At 29.3% G+C, this 22099-nt stretch overlaps 3 protein-coding genes and 1 long non-coding RNA gene across 8 annotated transcripts in view; 3 read left to right on the top strand and 1 right to left on the bottom strand.

Annotated features, from left to right (window-relative positions):
- The window catches only part of LOC112639522, a 166183-nt gene that overhangs the window by 79703 nt on the left and 64381 nt on the right, over positions 1-22099 (bottom strand). The window lies entirely within an intron of this gene.
- The window catches only part of LOC105255861, a 169528-nt gene that overhangs the window by 104634 nt on the left and 42795 nt on the right, over positions 1-22099 (top strand). The window lies entirely within an intron of this gene.
- LOC105255860 (protein kinase C-binding protein NELL2) lies at positions 2387-6264 on the top strand. 2 transcript variants are annotated; one of them, XM_011265382.3, is made up of 7 exons: positions 2387-2572; positions 2867-3113; positions 3958-4067; positions 4426-4545; positions 4697-4846; positions 4940-5002; positions 5980-6264. In XM_011265382.3, exons 1-7 carry the CDS (start codon positions 2458-2460, stop codon positions 6153-6155), a joined length of 981 nt encoding a protein of 326 aa, XP_011263684.1. In that variant the 5' UTR covers positions 2387-2457; the 3' UTR covers positions 6156-6264. The 2 variants fall into 2 exon arrangements, with proteins under 2 accessions (XP_011263684.1, XP_011263683.1); XM_011265381.3 differs by having other exon boundaries at positions 3955-4067.
- LOC105255862 (kielin/chordin-like protein) lies at positions 11342-15087 on the top strand. The gene is made up of 7 exons (XM_025413759.1): positions 11342-11475; positions 12144-12387; positions 12479-12585; positions 13154-13270; positions 13862-14011; positions 14083-14148; positions 14816-15087. The coding sequence occupies exons 1-7, from the start codon at positions 11403-11405 to the stop codon at positions 14995-14997; spliced, it is 939 nt and encodes a 312-aa protein (XP_025269544.1). The 5' UTR covers positions 11342-11402; the 3' UTR covers positions 14998-15087.

Here is a 22099-nt window from a genome sequence, read left to right as displayed (position 1 = left end):
ACTTATTCGGCTTACATCGGTCGAGCCGCTATAACCGAGTGTAATGGCGAACATTCGGGACCCGGGTACGTGTAACGTACTGTCGGCCAAAATGTAGTAAATTCGTAGTTATGAGCCAATTCTGTGCCCTAGTACCGCCCGGGTGATTTACGCAGTAACGCGTTTAATGGTGTTGCATCTTGAACGTCCGAATGAAGAATTCATCTCTCATCATCCGAGAGAGCATCACGTGTCAATTGTTGATTTGTCATTGCAGCTCGACACACTTTATTGAAACGATATACTATAATAAAGTGTTTTTTCATCGAGTACTTTTCGAGTTATGAGGCTTGAAATAATTTCTTAATTTTTACATAAACCATAAAATATATATCTAGTAAAATATTCATTATTCGATTATCTTACCTTAATACTTTTATGTACAAAATAATGAGAGGAATCGATCGGTGTAAAGAAAACACATAATTGTTTCGAAGAAAAAATATGTAATTTGCAATTAACAATTACATTTTTTTTCGAAACAATTATGTGTTTTCTTTATACCAATTGATTCCTCTCATTATTTTGTACATAAAAATATTAAGGTAAGATAAAATGAATATTTTACTAGATATTTTATGGTTTATGTAAATTTAAGAGATTATTTCAAGCCTCAGAACTCAAAAAGTACTCGGTGAAAAAATGCTTTATTATTGTGTTTTGAAAAGCTCTCGAGGTAAGCTACAAGAGCTTTTTTGGGGAAGAGATTGTCCTGACATCCTATATAAATTGACAATATGTTATTACAATATCATGCCATCTTTAAGTTTATTTGACACGTTCACTCGATTTCGCACGTTTCTTCGTCCGAATAATTATTATTCTGCCGCATGGGAGATCACGTTCGCGGTATTAATACTTGTTTTGTAGTCGCTGTTTGTTTGCAAAATGATGATGCATGTTTCGGACACATCGCGATATTCGATCCAGATAATTCCATAATTCATCTAAAGTGTACATTCCTCGACGGAGAGCATTAATTTCAATCTTCTTAATTATGTAACTTATGTAACCGGATATACAAACTTTGCTCGACTCCACGATGAAGAATAAATTATTCATTCTCTCGAATTATATGCTTGATTAATATCATTATTCGCAAATTGATTACGCGGAACACCGTCTAACACTACGGAACATTGTCTTTGAGTAATCTTGAAGTAAAGTTTTCCATCGCCTTTAATTAAGATAATTTTTCCATTTTTTTCTTACAGAAATAGCCACATTTATCCAAGTACAAAGCGTACAAAATTATAAACAGAAATATTTATTCTTGGAGAATTAAATTTAAACAATTCGTACAAATCTGCGATAAATTGAATGGAATTTTGCTTTAGATAATTCGAAGATATAAATAAAAAAATTAGAAAAATTAGATATAATTAAAAAAATAAAAAGTTATTAAATAAAAAATAGAAAAAATACTGTTGCATTGAGTAGTGATTTTTAACGTGCAATAATTCGAGGAATAAGTGTTTTGAATAGTCAATTATGAGAATATTAAGTAAAAATATATTAACCAGACCTAATTTGATTGCATATTTAATAGAACGAGAAATTTCTTGAAGTCTCTGTATTACATTTAAACACAAAGAAAATTTTGATCGAGCTGTATGCTGTGAAAACTACTTTCTATTATCAACAAATTTAGATAATGACAGTATGTTGGCACTTCTTTTCACACATATATTAACGTATATTAATTAAAGCATCTAATAATAAATGCATTGAAATATCTATATTTTAGAGTATTTTTCTTTCTTAACAACATTTCGTATAAAAATTATTCATCTTTCTCAGCATCCTTAAAAAAATTTTTGCAAATTTTTATGAGGACCTTCATATACTTATAATGTGTGGATTGCATAATCGGAAGCTTTAATGTCTTCCGAGGTACTTTACATTTCATGATTAAATTTCTCTGTAATAATATTTAAGAAACATATCATTTAAACAATTAATAATATAGTTAAATTGCTATATTTGGTGCAAAAATATGGAAAGTATTTATAAATTTTGCACGTCGTAAAATCTCTACATGAGTGTAGATGTACTGCATTAATAAAAGCATTATCACTTTCGCGTATATTGGTTTTTCACTTATATAGACTTATATAAGCGAATATAAATGAAATCACTTATATAGACTTATATACTTGGTTTTTTATTTATATAGACTTGTAGCTTTTTTATTATTTTCTAAATTTTACCTATTTCTCTTATTCTTTCCTTATTATTTTTCCTTATTCTTTCCTTATTATTTTTTCATTTATATATTTCCTATTTCTCATACATATACATGTATTTATTTTCCCGCTCTCCGTCTTTCATTCGTGCATTGATCATCATTTCTCGCATCTCGATCCCTCTCCGAATAGCAAGCGCGAACGAACAGAAGTAATAAATACTGCAACACGGATGGCAAAGAGCAATGAAGTTCTTACGCCGTGCTCGATAATGTCGCGTTATGTTTTTCTTGTTCAGATATGTGTCTGCGTGATATTCTTCGTCGCCGTCGCTACGGCTGACCAGGGTGAGTCCTAAGAAAAAAGCGATACTTTATTGTCCTGCCACTTTTAATTTAATCTTTTAATTATTTTCGGAATAATTATCTCATTTCATCTCAAAATAATCTGTCGTTATATCGGTAGATTTAAAATCGCTGAGATGGAACTATTAATAATAAAAATTCTCTACATAGTAAATTATTTATTTGTGATGTAAATCATCCATCTACAGCATTATTTTTTATCAAATTATTATTTTAATATTATTTTTCAATATTATTTTTTATCAAATCTTTTCCATTCTTTTTTTTTTTATAAAGAGAAATGCGATAAAACGAAATGTCCGGGACCATTGAGGTATTACGAGTCTCTCCGCTGCAAACCTGTGTACGAAAAAGAAGGTGATTGTTGCGCGAAAAGATATAATTGTGACCATCTAAAGGAGAGATCTAAGAACAAGTGTTACGTTAATGGGAAAGAGTACGAGATCGATGAAGATCTGAAGGCTGAAGATGCGAATCCATGCGACATCGAGTGTACTTGTAGACGTGGATGGGATGATGGAGTGTAAGTATGATTTTTTAACATAATTATCATTTTAACGCATTGCACTCGTAAATAACTTACACATGAACGGAACATATATATATTGTTTATCAGCGAAAATCAATGAAATATAATTCGGTCACCAAAGTAAGAAAAAAGTGAGAATAATACTTTCACACGATATTTACAAATAGTTATATTAATATAATTACTATTATAAATTATTCTCTAACTACTCTTTTGCTCTTGCATATATATATATATATGCATGTAACAAACATTTGTCATACAATGCAATGTACAACGTATTAAATAATCATAAAAATGCACTGTCTCCAGCCATTTCATATTTTAACTGAAAAGTCCTTTTCCCATCTTTCTATAAATTCCGCGTGACAATCATTTAATACGAACAAGTATTTAATACGAATATCAATGAGCCAGCGCATCTTTATTCGATATTATAAAAGATTCATGTCACATTATTTAAATCACATTCATCTCAACAGTTCAAAATTATTCTACCATAGCAACACGTGTCAGATATATGGACATAATTCACATCTTGTACAGGATTTCTTTACATTAATAAGATCGCGTTTAGTTTCCGCTCGTTTTTTATAACCATTTAATGCATTTTTGCAAATAATTTCACATGTCATTCATTACTCTAGATTTTTTACATACTTCTAGATTTTTGGTTTATATTTAAAAATGGTTGTACCTTTAATGAAATTTATGGAAATTATTTCGACAAAATTTATTTAAACGCAAAGATATCAAGTCGCATCAATTATAATCAGATTATAGGCAATATAAAATTATAAGATTTTGTTTATTCAAATTGCACAATCTTTTTAAGTAGTCCTGCATTTATATGTGCTGGCGTTGATTGTGCCTTCGGACCAATAAAACCTGGTTGTTATAAACGAGCAAACCTGTCAAGATGTTGCGACGAGGGAAAGGAAATTTGTCGTAAGTATATTCTCTTCATTAAATGTCATAAATTATTTATGTCTATTTATATATTGAATTTTATGAATCGAAATTTATGAATTGTATGGAAATTATCTGTATCAAAATTAGAAAACTTATTCTAATATATTTTATTATTATTATTATATATATATATATTATATATATATATATATATATATATATATATATATATATTTTTTTTTTTCTTATTTATTATTATTAAAACTCGAATGTAAATTATTTATTCCACAAGTCATGCATTATTTTTTAATACGAATTAAGCAAATAATAATTCATAATAATATGTATATTCGCATAATATGAATATATAAATAAAACTCTTTATATATTTCAGCTGAGAAACCGGAAGACAGAGCCACTTGCGTTGTAGACGGAAAGACATATCAAGATGGCGAGTATTTCGAAGTGAAGAATGAACCAGAGTTGAATTGTATCTGTCAACCGGGATACGAAGGTAAAAATGTATAATATAATATTTTAATTATTTTTAAATAAACTTAATTAATAACTTATACATTTTTACAATTCACAGATAATTGTCAATCAAAATTTTTTTAAATTGCATACATCTGTATCGATTTTAATTTGGACTTTAATACTTTCAGGTAAAAACATTGAGCCTTTCTGTGTCAAATCCAAACGTCCATTTTGCAGTCCTGAATTCCGTAATCCAAACGACGTTTATCAAAATTGCGCTCCAGTGTTTTATAACGATCAATTGCCTCAGATCGATTGTCATTTAAGCTCAAGATGCCGTAAGTTTCCGCATTTTTAAGAAGTGCATACAATTTATTCGTGTATTTACTTCCGTGTTATTCATATCTTATCTATTTTGTCGTATTTTTCAGAGAATTCTAATGACACTGTAATTCATAATCATGATGATTTGAAATCTGGCGAAGATTTGGACGGTACGTTTCATACTTATCATTATGTTATTAATTATCAATATATCTTGTGACGTAAATATATCCGGGAAATATTGCACTATACATCAGTTTGACAACAAAATTTTTTGTGCAATTTGTTGCAAAATATGATTTAATCCTCGATGCGTTTAATTTGTTCGATTTTAATGACTTCAGGCTAACTATTATTTCAACACAAAATGCTTCCGAGAACAATTTTAAATGCTAATAAGCACTTTATTACGCTGTGTTATTTGCATCTTTGTCATATTTTTCAAGGAACGCAAATAATAATATAATTTATAATTATTTTTTCAGAACGTGTAAATTAATTTTTTTATCAATTAATTTCGATTACTTTGTTTTTTGAAACTTATTCGTAAAGCTACAATTTTCAAATAAATAATTCTTTATCCAATTGGAATATTTTATATAAAATTCAAATTCAAAGTATATTTTAGTTTAACTGGAGTGGCTAATCTTTTGCACTGTTTCGTACTAAAAATCTGGTTTTGTCTTTTTCACTTTAATCGCGATATTTTTATTTTGCGGCAAATTAATTCGGTAATTGCGAATATAGACAAAGTGGGACAAATATGAGATATTGATACGCGTTTGAACATTCAAGCGATACTGATTACACCTACACTATGAATCATGGCAAATAGGAAGTAATTGTGACAAACATTGCATGCGGGTAACGAACAACGCGCTAAATCAATTTCCATAGCATGTTAATATTACAATTCTTCTAAAATGAGGCAATTTTAAAATATAATTAACTTTATCACTGTACTTTCAATTTAGTAAATGTAAGAAAATTTTGTTAGATCAGTTTAATTGACACGCTATTAGAAGAATCTCTAACATTAGATATTCAACTTAAAATTAAATATTTATAAAAAATCTAAATATTTTCATATATTTTTAATTTACAAAATATGATTATCTATATTGATTATCAATATTTCTTTTTTTAGATGAGAATGTATGTCTGTTCGGTAACATGAAAATGCATATTGGCGACGAGCTAAATAGGGATACGGATTATACTTCTATTTGTGTTAAATGTATTTGCGAAGTGCCGCCTGTACCAACTTGTCAACATTTGCCGAATAATGAATGCGATGTCACAAAGTATTATCCAGCTTTTTAATCGTTATGTCTAAAATATTCTAATCATTTTTGTTTTTTGCGATTTAAGATCTTTGTAAAACACTGTGTCAGCTTTTAATAATAATAAAAACGAACATCTTATGAACATACAAAAAACTTATTAATTACTTATAGGATATAATTAATTATTGCCATATACGATAAAATATTCTTAAAAAACAGTTGTGCAGAAAACTTCTATTATTCTTATCAATTTGTATTCAAATAGCTATTTGAGCGATACAATGAATATAGTTGAACGATAGTCGATTTGAGAGATATTTTACCAATTGTAAGAAAAATATAAAAATATAAATTAATTTTATTAGAAAATTATTTTATCTTTTTTATCCATTTAACACGTTTATTTAATTTCGCACATTTCTTTATTAGAATTAATTATAATCTTGACATAGGAGAGAGATCATGTTTACAGTATTAATATTTGGCTTAGTTGATGCTTGCTTGCAGGATGGTAATGTAGTATTTTGGATATCATGATATATTCCATCTAGATAATCCACTTTATCCGAAATATACGAAATTTACACGAAATATTATCTAATAAAGCTTTAGTTAGAGTGATTTACTTAATTATATGACTTGCATAATTGGACAAACTTTGTTTAATTTTTTAAAATTCGTTATAAAGCAGAGGAGGAATTAGAGCGTTTCATAACAAAAGTATCAGCTGATATGAAATAAATTTTGTTTCACGTGAAAAATTGTAAATTCATATATAATTTTTTTCTTTTTATTCACATATTTTTAACATTTACATAAATATTTTAAAAAATATACAAAAATAATATGAGAGATCTCGAATTAAGACATCTCAACAGATATTAATCCTTTACTTTATATAATAATTGGGAATGTAGCCGTTAATGTAAATTAATCATGTTTTATTTGAAATTTTTAATGATTATATTTTCTTGTTGTTCATATAGTCATTATCAATTTTACATTGTATTATTGTTGCATTATTTTTACTTTTTCCTCATTCTTTTTTTATTCATGCTTCTTTTCGTTCACATGGATATTTCTTTTTTATCTCTCATGTTTGTACATATCACTCTCTTTTTCCTATTGGTGCGTTGATCATTTCTTTTAGAATCATTTCCGATCTCTCTTCCAACTGGCAGGCGCGAATAGAAGTATAAATAATGCAGTGTGGACACTAGAGTCGATAAAACTTTTGCGTGGTGCTCAATCATGTCGCGTTGTGTTTTTCTCTTATGTTAGTCAGATATATGCCTACGTGGCTTTCATTGTCGTTATCATGGCTGTCCAAAATAAGCTGTAAGAAAAATATCTCATTTTCTTGTGAGAAGAAAAATAAGTTTAAAATTTTTAAGCTATTCTAAAGCTAATCTAAATTTAATGTTTTGTTATATCGACGGACTTAAAATCGTTCTAATTCACGATTTTACAATTCTTTCTTTTTCGTGAAAAGGAATGCAATATGAAATGTTGAATCTATCGATATATTATGAGACTTTTGGGTAGTAAGTTTATATACGAAAACCAAGGTGACTCTCTTGCGTGACAAGTTACATCTGTGATCATTTGAAAGTGAGCAAGTGTTACATCAACGGTAATGAATATCGACAAAAATCTTGTGGCTGAAGACGCGAATCCTCATAACATTAGTTGCAAACGCGGATGAATTAACGACGGAATATAAGTACGACTTTAAAACGTGAGTAAATTAAATTATTTTAATATATAAATCCTCTATTAAAATGTTCATCATATAATATATAATATTCATTCTCTGAAATCTTTATTATCAATTGAACATATTATTTTTAACAAATTATTTTAGTTTAGCATTTTATTTGTTGCACAATTTTAGACATGGCGCAAAAATGCGTTATTAATTTCACATATCGTTTCACATTTTACTCCAAGATTCTTCAATATTTTTCTGCAAATGCCGTGACAATTGTGAATATTTAATACGACAATCGTCGTGCAGTATATTTTCTTTCAATATTATGATGTACGATATAGTAAAAGATTCATATACGGCATCACATTATTCAAATTACATCACATTTTCTCGTACATGTCGACAGTTCGGGATTATTCTGTCATAATAGCACGTGTCAGATATGCAGGTATAATTCATCTTTTGCATGGAATTTATATATATATATTAGCATAAAATATCGCTTAGTGCGATTTATTGTCGTTTCTTGAAAGCTGCTTAACGTTTGCTTTAATATATTTTATTTGTCAAATTATTTTACACGCGCGTCATTTACCGGAAAATTTATTTACTTCATAGAGGTTTCTCATAAATAATCGTAATTTTGAACGCAAAATTAATGGAAAATCCATTTTATTAAATATTATTTAAAGTTAAATAAAAATGAAGTTAAATAAAAATGAATATATAATAAATTTATCCCATCAATTATATAGATAATTACAGAGAACATAAGTACAAAATTATTAGGTTCTTTTTACTTAAACTCTGTAATATCTTGTTGAATAATGCGGAGTAGTTTATGCGAATGTATTGATTGGTTCAATGACAACTTCCAGCAAAATCTAAATGCTACAGATCGAGAAATTCAACGAAATCCCAAACAAGAAGTTTGTCATTAATATATACATTCTCAATCGATTGCCATAAATTATTCATGATGATAGAAGCAATTATTACATTAATATTGTTTAGTAAAAAGCTGAATAATGGATAAAATTTTTCTGAATAAAATTCAATGTAAATATTTACTAATAAAATACACAATTGCTTATTGTTAGTATATAAACTTAATATTGATATATAAATCGCATAATATAAATTTAAATAATATTCTGCTCTACCTGATAAATCGACACACAAATTTATTTATGTAAGTAGATATTATAATTAATAGATATAATTAAAAATAGTGAATATTTTTTGTACAATGCATGATATTCGAATTGCATCTGCTAATAGGAATATGTGAAGCAGAAACGAGAGATAATATTATTTTCGTGCGGTATAATACTGTGCTCCAGTATAACATGCAACTATTTTATTCATTATCACATGAATACAAGATGCCATATGCTTGTGACAGCAATTTTGAACGTTGTAAACATATCATCGCCGCGTTATTCCCACTATACCGAGTTTCGAATTTTTTAGGGAACACTATCATTATTCATAATCCTATTTGAAATAAAAGTAAAGTATTTGAAATATAAAGATTCGGATGGTTAGGATGGTTACATTTTATAAATTTATTTATACATATAAGTTATTTATTTTGCGATAAATGCATAATGCCATGAGAAAATTGTATATCGTAATATCCGTGACATAATTGTATACCGACTTAACAAAAAAAAAGTATTATCACAATCCGTTAAAAAATATCTGCAGCGCATGTTTAATATATTGATAGGATTTAATTCGCTGCGTATTCAACGACGATTCTTCCAAAAAGTAATACGTTAATTCCTTTATTAATTGATCTCTATTATTCTGTTTCCGAATACTAAATCATTTATTAAGCAAGCGAGTGTTAGTGTTTAAATCTTAAATCACACAAATAAATGTTCGTAGTTGAAATATTTCTCATATACATGTGTGAAAAATACAATTTATATCTGTGTATTTTAGCATAAATTGAAAGACAAATTTGCATTTAAAAATCCGATTTTATTTTTTTTCTTCTCTAATTTTATGAACAGGAAATAATGATATTTAAAATAGAGATTTACGCGATATACGAATCAATTCGGCAATTACGAATATAGTATGAGATAAATGAGGTATTCACATGCGTTTGAACGCTCAAGCGATACTAATTACGACTGTGCTATGAATCGCGGTAAATAGGAAGTAATTGCGACAAATATTGCACGTGGATAACGAACAACGCGCTAAATTAATTTCTGTGGCACGTTAATAATATATTATAATCCCATAAAATAAGATAACAAATTTAAAAATATTTATGATTAATTATTAATTATTAATTTTATAATTATTAATTTTATTATTACTCTAAATTTAATAAATAGAAAATACAGATAATTTTGTTTAAATAAATTAATTGATGTTTTATTAATATCTTTAATGTCAATATCCGATATATCAATAAAATATGAAAATTTATTGCATTTTCTTTTTATAAAAAAGAACGTATGTTTATTTGACGTATGTTTATTTGATAATTTGAAAATGAAGATTGGCGGAAAGTGAACGAATTATATAGCTAGTTTGTGTTAATTCATGATCTGTAGCAACGTGCTATTGTCTATTGGATAACCAATGTGATGTCACGAAACATATTTTATTTTCTTAATTGACATAAATAAAAATACTATTTTTTTAGACGATTCAAAATTATATTATAAAACTATTTAATATCTCTAAGAATTATTAAAGTTGTAATAAAAATTAATATTTTTAAGAAAAAAAAACAAAACATATAATTATTAACTAATTATATCGAATTGCTTAATGTCATATATGGCAAAAAAACTTTCTAAAAAAGAAACTGTAGTACCGTATATAGCATCTAAATAACGTTAAAAATTTTTCATTAGTTCTATATTTTCAATTCACTGAAAATGTTTCAGTTGCAGCAATTTGCTCTGCTATATTAATAAATAATTATATTGATAATTTTCAAAATTCGAATTATCGATAAAATGAGAATTTTGGAATGATTTAACAAAGTGGGAAATATTGTAATTGATTAAAATACGAAATATTTTATATAATAGAAATTCACACACAAAACAAGATTCAAGGTAAGAGAGCTAATTTGTTTGATCATCATGGTAGTTACATAATTTAAATAGATATACAATGTGATGGCTGATAAAACAAATTATTCTTCTTTTTTTTTCCTTTGTTCATTTATAGTATTCTATCTTTTGTACTTCCTGCATTTCCTTCTTATTGTTCATCAAATTTTTTCCATCTCTTTCTCTCTCTGTGCAGATTCTCTTTCGCATTCATTTTCATTCTCCTCTAGTGCGCATATTCGCTTCACTTCCTCCTCTTAGACATTTCCCGACTCTCATACATGTGTTTCATTTCGCTTCAGCGTACATACGATACGTATACGCGTATTATTTCTCCTCCTTCCACAATACATCATCGCATCTTTGTCAGTTTTACATATATCAGCTCTCTCGGGGCCACTTTCAATCCCTTCCAGATGGACTGGTCACTCCAAGTATAAATGACGCAGCGCGAACATATATCACCAAAGTTTTTACGCTCTCGATCATGACACGTCGTGGTTCTTTCATTCAGATATGCGCCTATCTCGCGTTCGTCGTCACGGTCACAATCGGCCAAGGTGAGTCATAAACCGGAGAAGACGATGCTCATGCGATTGATTATTATGAGAGTGTTTTTTTTTTACTATTGTATTCACCGCGTAATCGTGAGAAGTAACAATTAAGAAATCATTTTTTTCGATTTGCTATTTCAATGTGACCCTAGGATACAGCTGAAAATTGCGAATTTATAATAAAATCGAATTAGAATAATATAATGTAAATATAAAATAAATAGTGAGTTTCTTCATAATTATAAAAACATGTACAAAATTACTAAATCTATAGATATATGTTATATTTGTAAGACTCATTTTATTACATCATCAAAACATTCTTATTTCACAATACAATGAGTCATACATTAAAATATATCTGATATGCTCAGGTTTTACCGTAATCTGTCAATAAAGAACTTATTTTTATCAATTTTTTTGTGAAATTTGAAGAGATGCTTCTTTCGAAGCGTACTTCCGAAATGTCAATCTAATCTTACAATTATGCTAACTTTAACATTTTGATTTCATGAATAATTCAATCTATTCTATAATTCTGCCTCACTTAAAATCAACCTATTCCTACACGAAATTGTTTTGTGATGCAATTTGAAGCACGCAGAGCAAGTTTGTTTTCATCTGGGATGATCATTTTTTGGTATCAAACTCTTTCGATCCTTTTTTTCGAAAAGACGAATGCGATAAAACGAAATGTCCGGGCCCATTGGCGTATTACGAAGCTCTCGGTTGCAAACCCGTGTACGAAAAAGAGAATGATTGTTGCGCGACGAAATACAATTGTAATCATCTGAAAGAGAGATCCAAGACCAAGTGTTACGTCAACGGTAAAGAATACGAAATCGGAGAATCTCTCAAAGAGGAGGATGCAAATCCTTGTGACATCGCCTGCACTTGCACAAGCGGATATGACGGAATGTAAGTATGACTTAATATTTTTCTTAGTTGTTTCGCTTAGAGAGAACATTTTAAATTTTTACTTATTTAAACTACGCTATTTTTTTAACAGTGCCGCATTTAATTGCGCCGTAGTCGATTGTTGGTTTGGACTCGTACACCCTGGTTGCTATAGAAAACGTTCTCCGTTAAGTTGTTGTCCCCTGGAGCAAATTTGTCGTAAGTGTGATTTTTTAAAAGCTATACATTTTCTATATATCCGCGATTGTATTAACTATTTACGTAATTACTACTTGAAATATATTAAAATATTAAAAGACATTAAAATTATTATGCATATTAAAATATTAATATTAAAAGATCACGAATTGAATTTCACCGAACCAATTATTCTTCCTCAACTGTGCTCTTATGCGATTGTAATAATAACTAATATAGATTCACTTTATTAGATTAATATAGATATATATATGTTTTCTAGTGTATCTTAAAGTGTAAAATATTTTTTACTATTGCTTTTGTTTATAAAATTTTTGACGATTTTAACATTAAAAATAAACTTTTTCATTAGCATTTATAATCACGAATATAATTTTAATATATATGTATAAATATTATATTATTTAAATATGTTTAAATTTTATTATTTAAAAATTATAAAATAAAATTGTTTGTCAGTATAATTAAGTTTTAGATTTACAAATACATATACTAATGCATTTGTCGCGAGTACTTCTATCGTAAAATTTACTTAACACATATTTAAATAATATTTACGTCATAACAGAGAGTCCTGAAGAAAGGCCTACCTGTAACGTAAACGGAAAGATATACAAAGACGGAGAATACTTCAATGTAGAAAGTGATCCAGATTTAAATTGCATATGTCAAGAAGGATATAAGGGTAAAGATGATTTCAAATACTATTTTCAGTTAAAATTTTTCAATATATTAACTATTTTAATTATTTTATATATAAAATATATTCGCGCACACACATATTAACACAGGCATACAATGAGCATAATCATGCTCACTTATTATAATATATAGAAGTGATTCTCTTATTTTTTTTATTGTCGATATAAATTAACTTCATATACAAAGTAAATAAAAAAAGCTTTATAACGAATATGCACAGATAACTAATTTTCAATAAAATTGATATCGTGATATAATCGATATTATGATACTTATAAGGACTTGTGTCGTATACTTTGTTAATTACAAAATAATGTAATAATCAAATATTTATTAATATAATATAATATGATATTGATTTTATATATATATAATAAATACTACCTTAATATTTATATTATTAATATTTAATAATAATTAAATATTTACAAAACGTGCATACTTGTCATAGTTATGATTAAATTCTCATATATCCATAATAGATCGCAATAATTATTCATAATCTTCAAATGTATTTCTAATTGAAATTTAAAATCGTAATAAAATCTAAATATTATGAACCAAAATTTTTTAGGGGAAAATGTCGAACCTTTCTGCGCGAAACATAAACGTCCATATTGCAGTCCTGATTTTCGTGATGCAAGCAACATTTTTAATAAATGCGCTCCAGTTTATTATTCCAGTCAACCACCACAGACCAGTTGTAGCGTATTTTCGAGATGTCGTAAGTTCGCAATACGCAATTTTGCTTTCTACGCAACATGATATTTTTCGAATTTATCTTTTATTTTTTAGAAAATGCTAATGATACTATCATTCACAACGAGGATAATGGAAAATCTGCTAACAAAACTTCTAATGGTATGTTTATCTTCATTTATTATAAAAGAGATATAAAATGATTCTTGAATGATTCAAATCGTTCAATCTTCTCTCGTTAATTCTTTTCGTTCATTTCATTATTTATTATACATCGACTCGACAAAAGTGTAGAGATTTATATCTCATATGTGTTAATTCATTTATTGAATTGGCATAACTTTAATTTGCATACAAGTGAACACATTGTATAAAATATAAATGATGCATTGATACGCATTTGAACACTCAAGCGACGCTAATTACGACTGTGCTTTAAATGGCATGAAATGAGAGTTAATTGCGAGAATGTTGCATGTGAGCAGTGAGAAGCGCGAATCAATTTCCGTTGCCATAAAATGATCATTAATTTAATCATTATGAGTTTACAAAGCGTAGGGAATTATGTTGCACATGTATTAGTACTTTCGTAACGCTTTTGACTTTGTAGCAAATTCATAAATTTATTTTATTTATTCACATGCATTTTTTTTAAATACTGCCCAATTTGGATGAGCCAGCTGTAACTTTATAATATGACAAAGCTCGAAAAAAATTGTACTTTCTTAGAATGTGTTTTCTCATATATAGGGCACAATTATATATAATAATATATAATATATAATTATATAATTATATAATTAAATAACTCAGGTTCTGTTTCTTTCAGATGACCACGTTTGCGATTTCGGTAACATGACTATGCATCTCGGTGATGAGCTGAATCAAGCTACAGATTATAGCTCCGTATGTGTTAAGTGCGTTTGCGAAGTACCGCCTGTACCCACCTGTCAGCGTTTGCCGGATAATGAATGCGATGTCACAAAGCATCCGCCATTCCATAGTTTTTAATCCTTTCAAAATCTGTGATAATAAGATTACTTGCGTAATTAAACTTAGACTTGCCTACTAAATTAATGCATAAAAGATATAATAAATCTTTCTTATATCAAAAATTTAATTAATACATTTTGCTTTTATACATATATATATATATATATAAAAAGAAAAAAAGGCTTAATTTATATTTTTTTTAGAATACGAACTAAATAAAAATATATATATAAGTATATTTTTATTTACTGTATATTTTTGAAAATGTAAATCAAATTTTTCTCCACTTTTTTTCATAATTATAAGCAATACCAAGGATCAATTTAAAATGAACAAAATCAAAAATATTTCTGAATTTTTCAAAATATATACCTCTTATTTATTATATTATTAGTAAACTGTATTTTTTAAAACGAATTAATAAATTACAATAAAGTCTCTAATCTTTCATCTACTTTATTATATTATACTAATTACTTACAACTATCAATCTCATTATTCATAAAATAAAATATTATTAAATCACATCTAATTAAGCATACATTAGCACTTAATGATGTCAATGCTTTCGTTGACGTAATCCTATGATTAATATATTTATTAGATAAACTCTTGTTTATAAAAATAAAAATATTGTTGAAGAAGCGTTATTATAGTATGATATTACGCTATCTTTTTTTACCAATGCAATATTATTGCGTTCATCAGAATTATTCAACCGATAATTTTCACGATCGTAATTTCGCGATTATCACAAATGTGAATGCTTTCGGTGTAATAATGGTTTTGCGCGCTCGAAGAACCAATTCTCATTTTAGATATCGTCCCTGGTAGCACGCATCTGGGCGCGAGAATAAACTAGCGACAAAGTCGTTTACACACTCCGCCGAACGTTCAGCAATTTCTCATTTGAACTCCTAAGTGGTTTTACCGTCGACACTTCGCAAGCTCTCTCACATCGACATTATGGGTTTACTTTGCGCGATTCGCGATTTATCGCAATGTGGTCCAAGTGTCCCCGCGCCTCGTCGAGAGAATGAATGCGGTTCAATTCGCTCAAATAGGTTTTTAACACGAATCAGATTTCTGTGAAGCTGACACAATAATCTACGAATTTCAAAAAAATATCAAGAGTTCTGATAGCACTTCTCATAGTTTTGCAGGTCCTGATGCAAATTAAAAAGTGTTCTGCATTTCTTATATTAAAAAATGGAAATCGAACAAATGTCGTGCTAACTTTGCGAATCTAACACGACAATCTTCCCTCTAAAGTACCAAAATTGAATATCATTATTTTTAGCAAGAATTCCCGAGTTCTGCTCAAGTTAAACCTACATATGCAATTTCAGATCGATATTTCAAAAATTCAAAATTTTTAGTCAATTTTTAATGTCTCGACACTTGAAAATGTGACATGCGGATGATTTTTCACAGTTCTAATGTCGACTTCTATAAAAGTTCTATCATTTAAGTACATTTTTACGGAAAATTCCGACCGTTTACTATTTTCTAAAGAAATTTTATAATTACTTAAAACACTCTCCCTCTAATAAAAGTTCTAATGTTTAGAAATATTTTTACGCAGAATTCGGATCATTTATTATCTTTTAAACAATTTTTTATAATTACACAGCACGACATTCTGCCTCTAAAGTACTAAATCGTATTGAAATTTATTATTTTTGATAACAATTCTCAATAATTATGTTCAAGTTCAAAAATTTTTAAACAATTTTTAAAATATCGACTTCAAATTGCATATGCTGAACTTGAACTGAACTATCAAGAAATATTATCAAAAATAATAATTTTCAACGCGTTTTCGTACTTTAGAGGTAGAGTGTCGTGCTGGCTAATTATGAAAAAGTTGTTTAAAAGATAATAAACGGAATTTTGCGTAAAAATGTTTCTAACAAAGGCTAGAATTTTTACAGAACTGTCGACAATTACCGTTAGAACAAAAATTATCCACACGGCACATTTTCACTAATTGTAAGTCGTGCGGGTCGAGAACATTAAAAATTAATTAAAAATTATTAAGTGTTGGAATATCAATATGAAATTGCATATATAGGCTGAATTTGAACAGAACTCGAGAATTCTTGCTGAAAATAATGATATTCAATTTTGATACTTTAAAGGGAAGATTGTCATGCTAGATTCGCAAAGTTAGCACGACATTTTTTCGATTTCGATTTTTTAATATAAGAAATGCGGAAGTCTTTTTAATTTTTATCAAGAACTGCAAAACTATGAGAAGTGCTATCAGAACTCTTAGTACTTCTTTGAAATTCGTAAATTGTTGTGCCAACTTCACAGGCACATGAATCAGTGGAAATCAAACGACGAACTTTATAATTTACCGATTATAGACTTGTTAGTTTGTAAATTGACAGCAACAATGGCAGGAAAAAATTAAAAGTCCACGTATGAAAATAATACATATGAAAAGATTCAAAATCATGATGGTCGATTAAAAATTGAAATTATCTAATACTTCCAATGACAAGATCAATCATTATCTCAAGGTTTTTCATTATGATTATTAAACAGCTGGTCTTTCCTTCTAATGATTGTATAGTAAAAGACCATTAACTGTTAGATTGAAAAATATTACGTCTATTCTATTCATAATTATTACTTTGACTCCACAATATGAAAGACATTTACTACAAATAATTATGAAAAATTATTCAGATAATTCTTTTCTCTTTTTTATATTTCTTAATATTAGTTTTTAGGCTCAACGATAAAAATCAAATATAAAAATAATAAAAAGCCTTTGGCCTTATTATTTTCATATTTGATTAGTTTTTAGATATTAAAGAATATCGATTAATGATTATATCTTTAAATACATAATAAAAGTGCTTTGATTATGATTAATTGTCATCTAATTTATCAAATAAGTCGATATAATAATAATTTTAGGTTTTCTATATGATTAAGTATTATTAATTTCTTTTTCCCTTATTTACTTTTGTTTACTTTGTTTCTCTTTTATGTTGGTATCTTTTTGTTGCACGAATACAAAAATATAATTGATGAAATAAATTAATTTTCTCATTACAAACATCTTACGCTTAAAAAATTTCTTCTATATGTATTTCTTTTTCCTATCTCTTTCTTTCTGTCTTTTTCTGTTTTATTCCTCTGTATTCTTCAATTTTAATGGAAAGAAGACTTCTGCTGTTTTTTTTCTTACACGAACTATATTTCTTTCTCGCTACTTATTATTTTTTTAGTCATATATTTTAGCATTTTATAAACTCTTTTCCTTTTTCCTTTTCTCTACATAACACATACACAAATATCTCCTTTATTTTCTCTTCTTCATTTTCAAATTATTTTTTTCGTTATCGTTTTTGATAATATAAATATCGCAAATGAAGAAGACTAATTTTTACGATTTTCGATTATATCGCGTTGGCATTTATTCTTTTATTCAGAGTGTCTATTTAGCGTTTATATTATTACGAAGTTTTTGCAATTTTCGATAATATCACGTTGTCACTTATTTTTTTATTCAGAGTGTCTATTTAACGATTGTATTATTACGAAGTTTTTGATTAATAAATTTTTTATACAATTTAATATTATATTATAAAATAAATACTTGAAATAGATATAAGAATTTTTAATTATTATTAATATGTGCGAGTGTGATTAATATTGTATTTTCCAAATAACTTTGAAACCTATACGTATCAAAACCAATCTAGTAGACTGAAAATTTTGATTCCAACAACGATCCAAACAATAGGAGAAATATCTTCGCAACTCGATAGACGTGATTCCCATTGGTCAAAAGACAAAACGTGAATCGCACGCCAAGCACGCGCTGCAAACTTGCTGTAAACGACCTCTCGGGATGACAATAAATCGGCTATATTAAGTTCCGCTTAAGGTACAGCCCGGCACGATCGTCGGAGTTTACCGGAAGTAGGCGGCGACGATCTTGAGGGCATCGGTGAAATATGAAGGGTAGTATGAAAGAAGCGTCGGGGTTTCCGGAAGTTGTGTACCGTCAGGTTGCTCAATAGATCTGTTGGAAAATCACGAGACAACTGTCTCTGTGAACTTCGATGTACTAACAAGTGCGTCGTGACAATTCTGCGATATAATTAATAAAGAATTTACAAGCTGAGCAATTAAAAGATATAAAATTTAAAGCTTTCTTGAAGAAAGAAAGGTGAAAGTTGAGTGGGTGGAAAGAAAGAGAGAAATAAAGTTCTCCAACAATAAGTTGTAAATCTATTAATTATTTTTCGCTTAAAATATGAATGCATCGGATTTTCAGCGTTTTCGTATATTTCTTATTATATTTCATATTATTGTATGAATATTTCATTTTCAAATAATAATGTTAAAAAATGGAATAATATATAATATGTTCAAAAATAATTCGCTCAAAAATTTCATATTTTTGACAGTTCTCTTTTCTATGCGAAATATAATAAATTTTTCTTATTATTTATATAAATGAAAAAATGCTTATATAAAAAAATACTTTTTTACATTAGACTGAAATATAGAAATGCCTGATTGACATCGATTTTTGCGACATACAAATTCTCGACGTGCAAATTTTGCCTTTCGATTTTAAGATTCGAACGTAAAAATTACGAGCTTACGTTAAAAAATGACTAGAAATGTTAGGACGATACGTATTTTTCTGATCTCTAAAACATCGCCTAATCAAGCTTTGCATCATTTTGCTAATATCAAGTGGATTAGTAAGAATATTTCATTTAGGAGAACTTCTTGAAAAAAAGAAGAGACGTACGATAAATTTTTATTATACGCGTAAAACCTACAATCGATTCTTTTCTAATAAAAGTTTAATCGATCTCATTAGCGTGAATTACTTAATACTGGCATTAATAAAATTTGAAATTGGAAATTGATAGAAATCTAAGTCTATAAAAGTATAAATAAATAAAAAAAACTTTTTAATTAAATTGCAAGAAACTTTATCCTAAGAGAAACTTAATTTAAAATGTAATTATCAAGATATTTATTATTAGAAATCACAGAAAAGTTCTGCATTGAATATATTTTACTGCTGAAGCAACAGTCATTACTTTGTAAAGATCAATTTCAACTTAATAACTTTTGAGCAATATCAACACAAAATGGTCAAAAAATTAATTGTCCAAACGTTGATTCTATCAATGGATAACTTTCTGAGAAGTGTAAATGTCTAAAGTAGTTAAACAAACTAGTATCATTTGAAGGCAACCTTCGTGCCCGTATGAACGTGGCCCGCATGTAAAACGGTACACTTTGAAGAAACATGTCGAGCGAACTGATTAGCTGATGGATCGTCCGACCCTATCAGGACAATCGGGAATGTACCGACGTAGAGAGACAGGTTCGACTGAATCCGGACAATGGAAGTCCTACAATGTGCTGGAACTAATCCCGCCATTGTCGTGCTAAATTTCTGTACGAGATGCAGTTTGACGTAGTTCGCTATACTTGGCTGATTGTCATGTATGTATATGAACCGTATCGTGTATCTTAGATAACATAATATTGATGTTTAATTTCTCCTTTAAGAATCATAATCGTTATTAAAAGATCCTACATACGATCAAACGCGTATCTACGAGAATATCTCAGTTTGGTCTTTAGCATATTTTAGGGTCTTTAGCGTATTTTACATCGTACACTATTCAGTTTTTTCTGTTTAACGAAGACGCGGCCAAAGTATCTTGGAATAATTCAACAGGATGGCGTGAGCAGGAAAAAAATTTCAGTTCGAAATTTTCAATGTATTAGCACGATGTAGTTAAGCTTATCTATTCTAATCATCCCTGGCAGGTCTCTCGAAGTGGAATTAATCGCGCGGAAGAGACATCGAGGGAAGGAGAATTTAAGGAAGCATACGATCAGAGATCAGCCTGGTGACCGCACATCGAAATTCAATTAATCCCATAAGAAAAGAGTTTCTCTCCCGTATCGCGACTGCAAGTTTTTAATACCGAAAGTAAAGAAAGACAGGTGTTTTTCTGGCGTAACGAAAAAATATTGCAGCGCACGGTAGAAAAATATCGACTATGCGGGAAAAAAAACACGTGTAAGTTAGAAGAAGCGCGGCCTGATTCATGCGTCGAATTAATACTTCGGGAAGAAACCTGTCATTAAAATTAAAAATCCCACTAGTGCAACATGATGCAATTCGGTGGAATCTTTTTTCCCGTATTAATCATAAATATAACATTTGTTAATTAAAAGCTCTATAGCAAAAGAAGTCCTATAAAGTCAATTTTCTTTTCCTCATAAAAAGGTCTATTCAGTCTATTTATTCAATCTATTCCGCAATCATTGCCAAAAATCGCGAATATTATCTAACGTTTTTCGCGCTTGAAACAGCTCTTTTTCGAGCCACGTGTAAAAACAAGTCCGTTGAGTCTGGAAATCTGGAAAGCGCGGAAAAACTCGCGCATCCACCAGAGCTGCGGGGTAGCCGATGCATCCATAATTCATGTAGCAACGGCGGTCTCTAGCATAAACTAACCCGGATACTAATTTTCCCGAGCTGCTACGTTGCTCGCGTCGCGCTGCGCGCTCGTTAAAACAGAGAGATAGAGGGAGAAAGAGCGAGCTTGGATGCCGCGAGATGCAATTATGATAAACCGGGGAAGCCCCTCTTCCGAGAGCTTTTCAGGGCACGGTCTGCAAATTCGGCGAGAATAAACCAGGAGCGCGTACAACCCGACCGACTCGCGTTCATCTATCCCGCTTCCGGTTTCCTGTGTTCTGTGTATATGTATACGGTAGGTGCTCCGTGATTCCGCTGCCCTCCGATAAGCTTCGAGAGCTCGGGAGCGGATTCGTGCAAGGGGTTGCGATCGATCCCGCGAGACGAATGGCGGGCTGTTAAGCTTGTTGGGCCAATCGGGCATGGCGAGAGACGATGTTGGCGTTGCCTGTGTTATTAATTTACTCCGCCGTAATTCCCGATTCGTTTGATTAAGATCTCGAAGCGCTGTTTGGGTCGCGACGCTCATATTTATGGTCGATCGTTAATGTCGATAGGTTGGAGAGCGATGTCTCGTGGTTAATGAATTGATACGAATAATCTCAGCCGGGTAAATGCTGAGGGCTTACGCTC

Source organism: Camponotus floridanus, unplaced genomic scaffold (assembly GCF_003227725.1).
Source record: "Camponotus floridanus strain SB8 unplaced genomic scaffold, Cflo_v7.5 scaffold7, whole genome shotgun sequence".
NCBI lineage: Eukaryota > Metazoa > Arthropoda > Insecta > Hymenoptera > Formicidae > Camponotus > Camponotus floridanus.
Note: the sequence above shows the minus strand (reverse complement) of the source record. Positions and strands in the feature narration are given on the sequence as shown.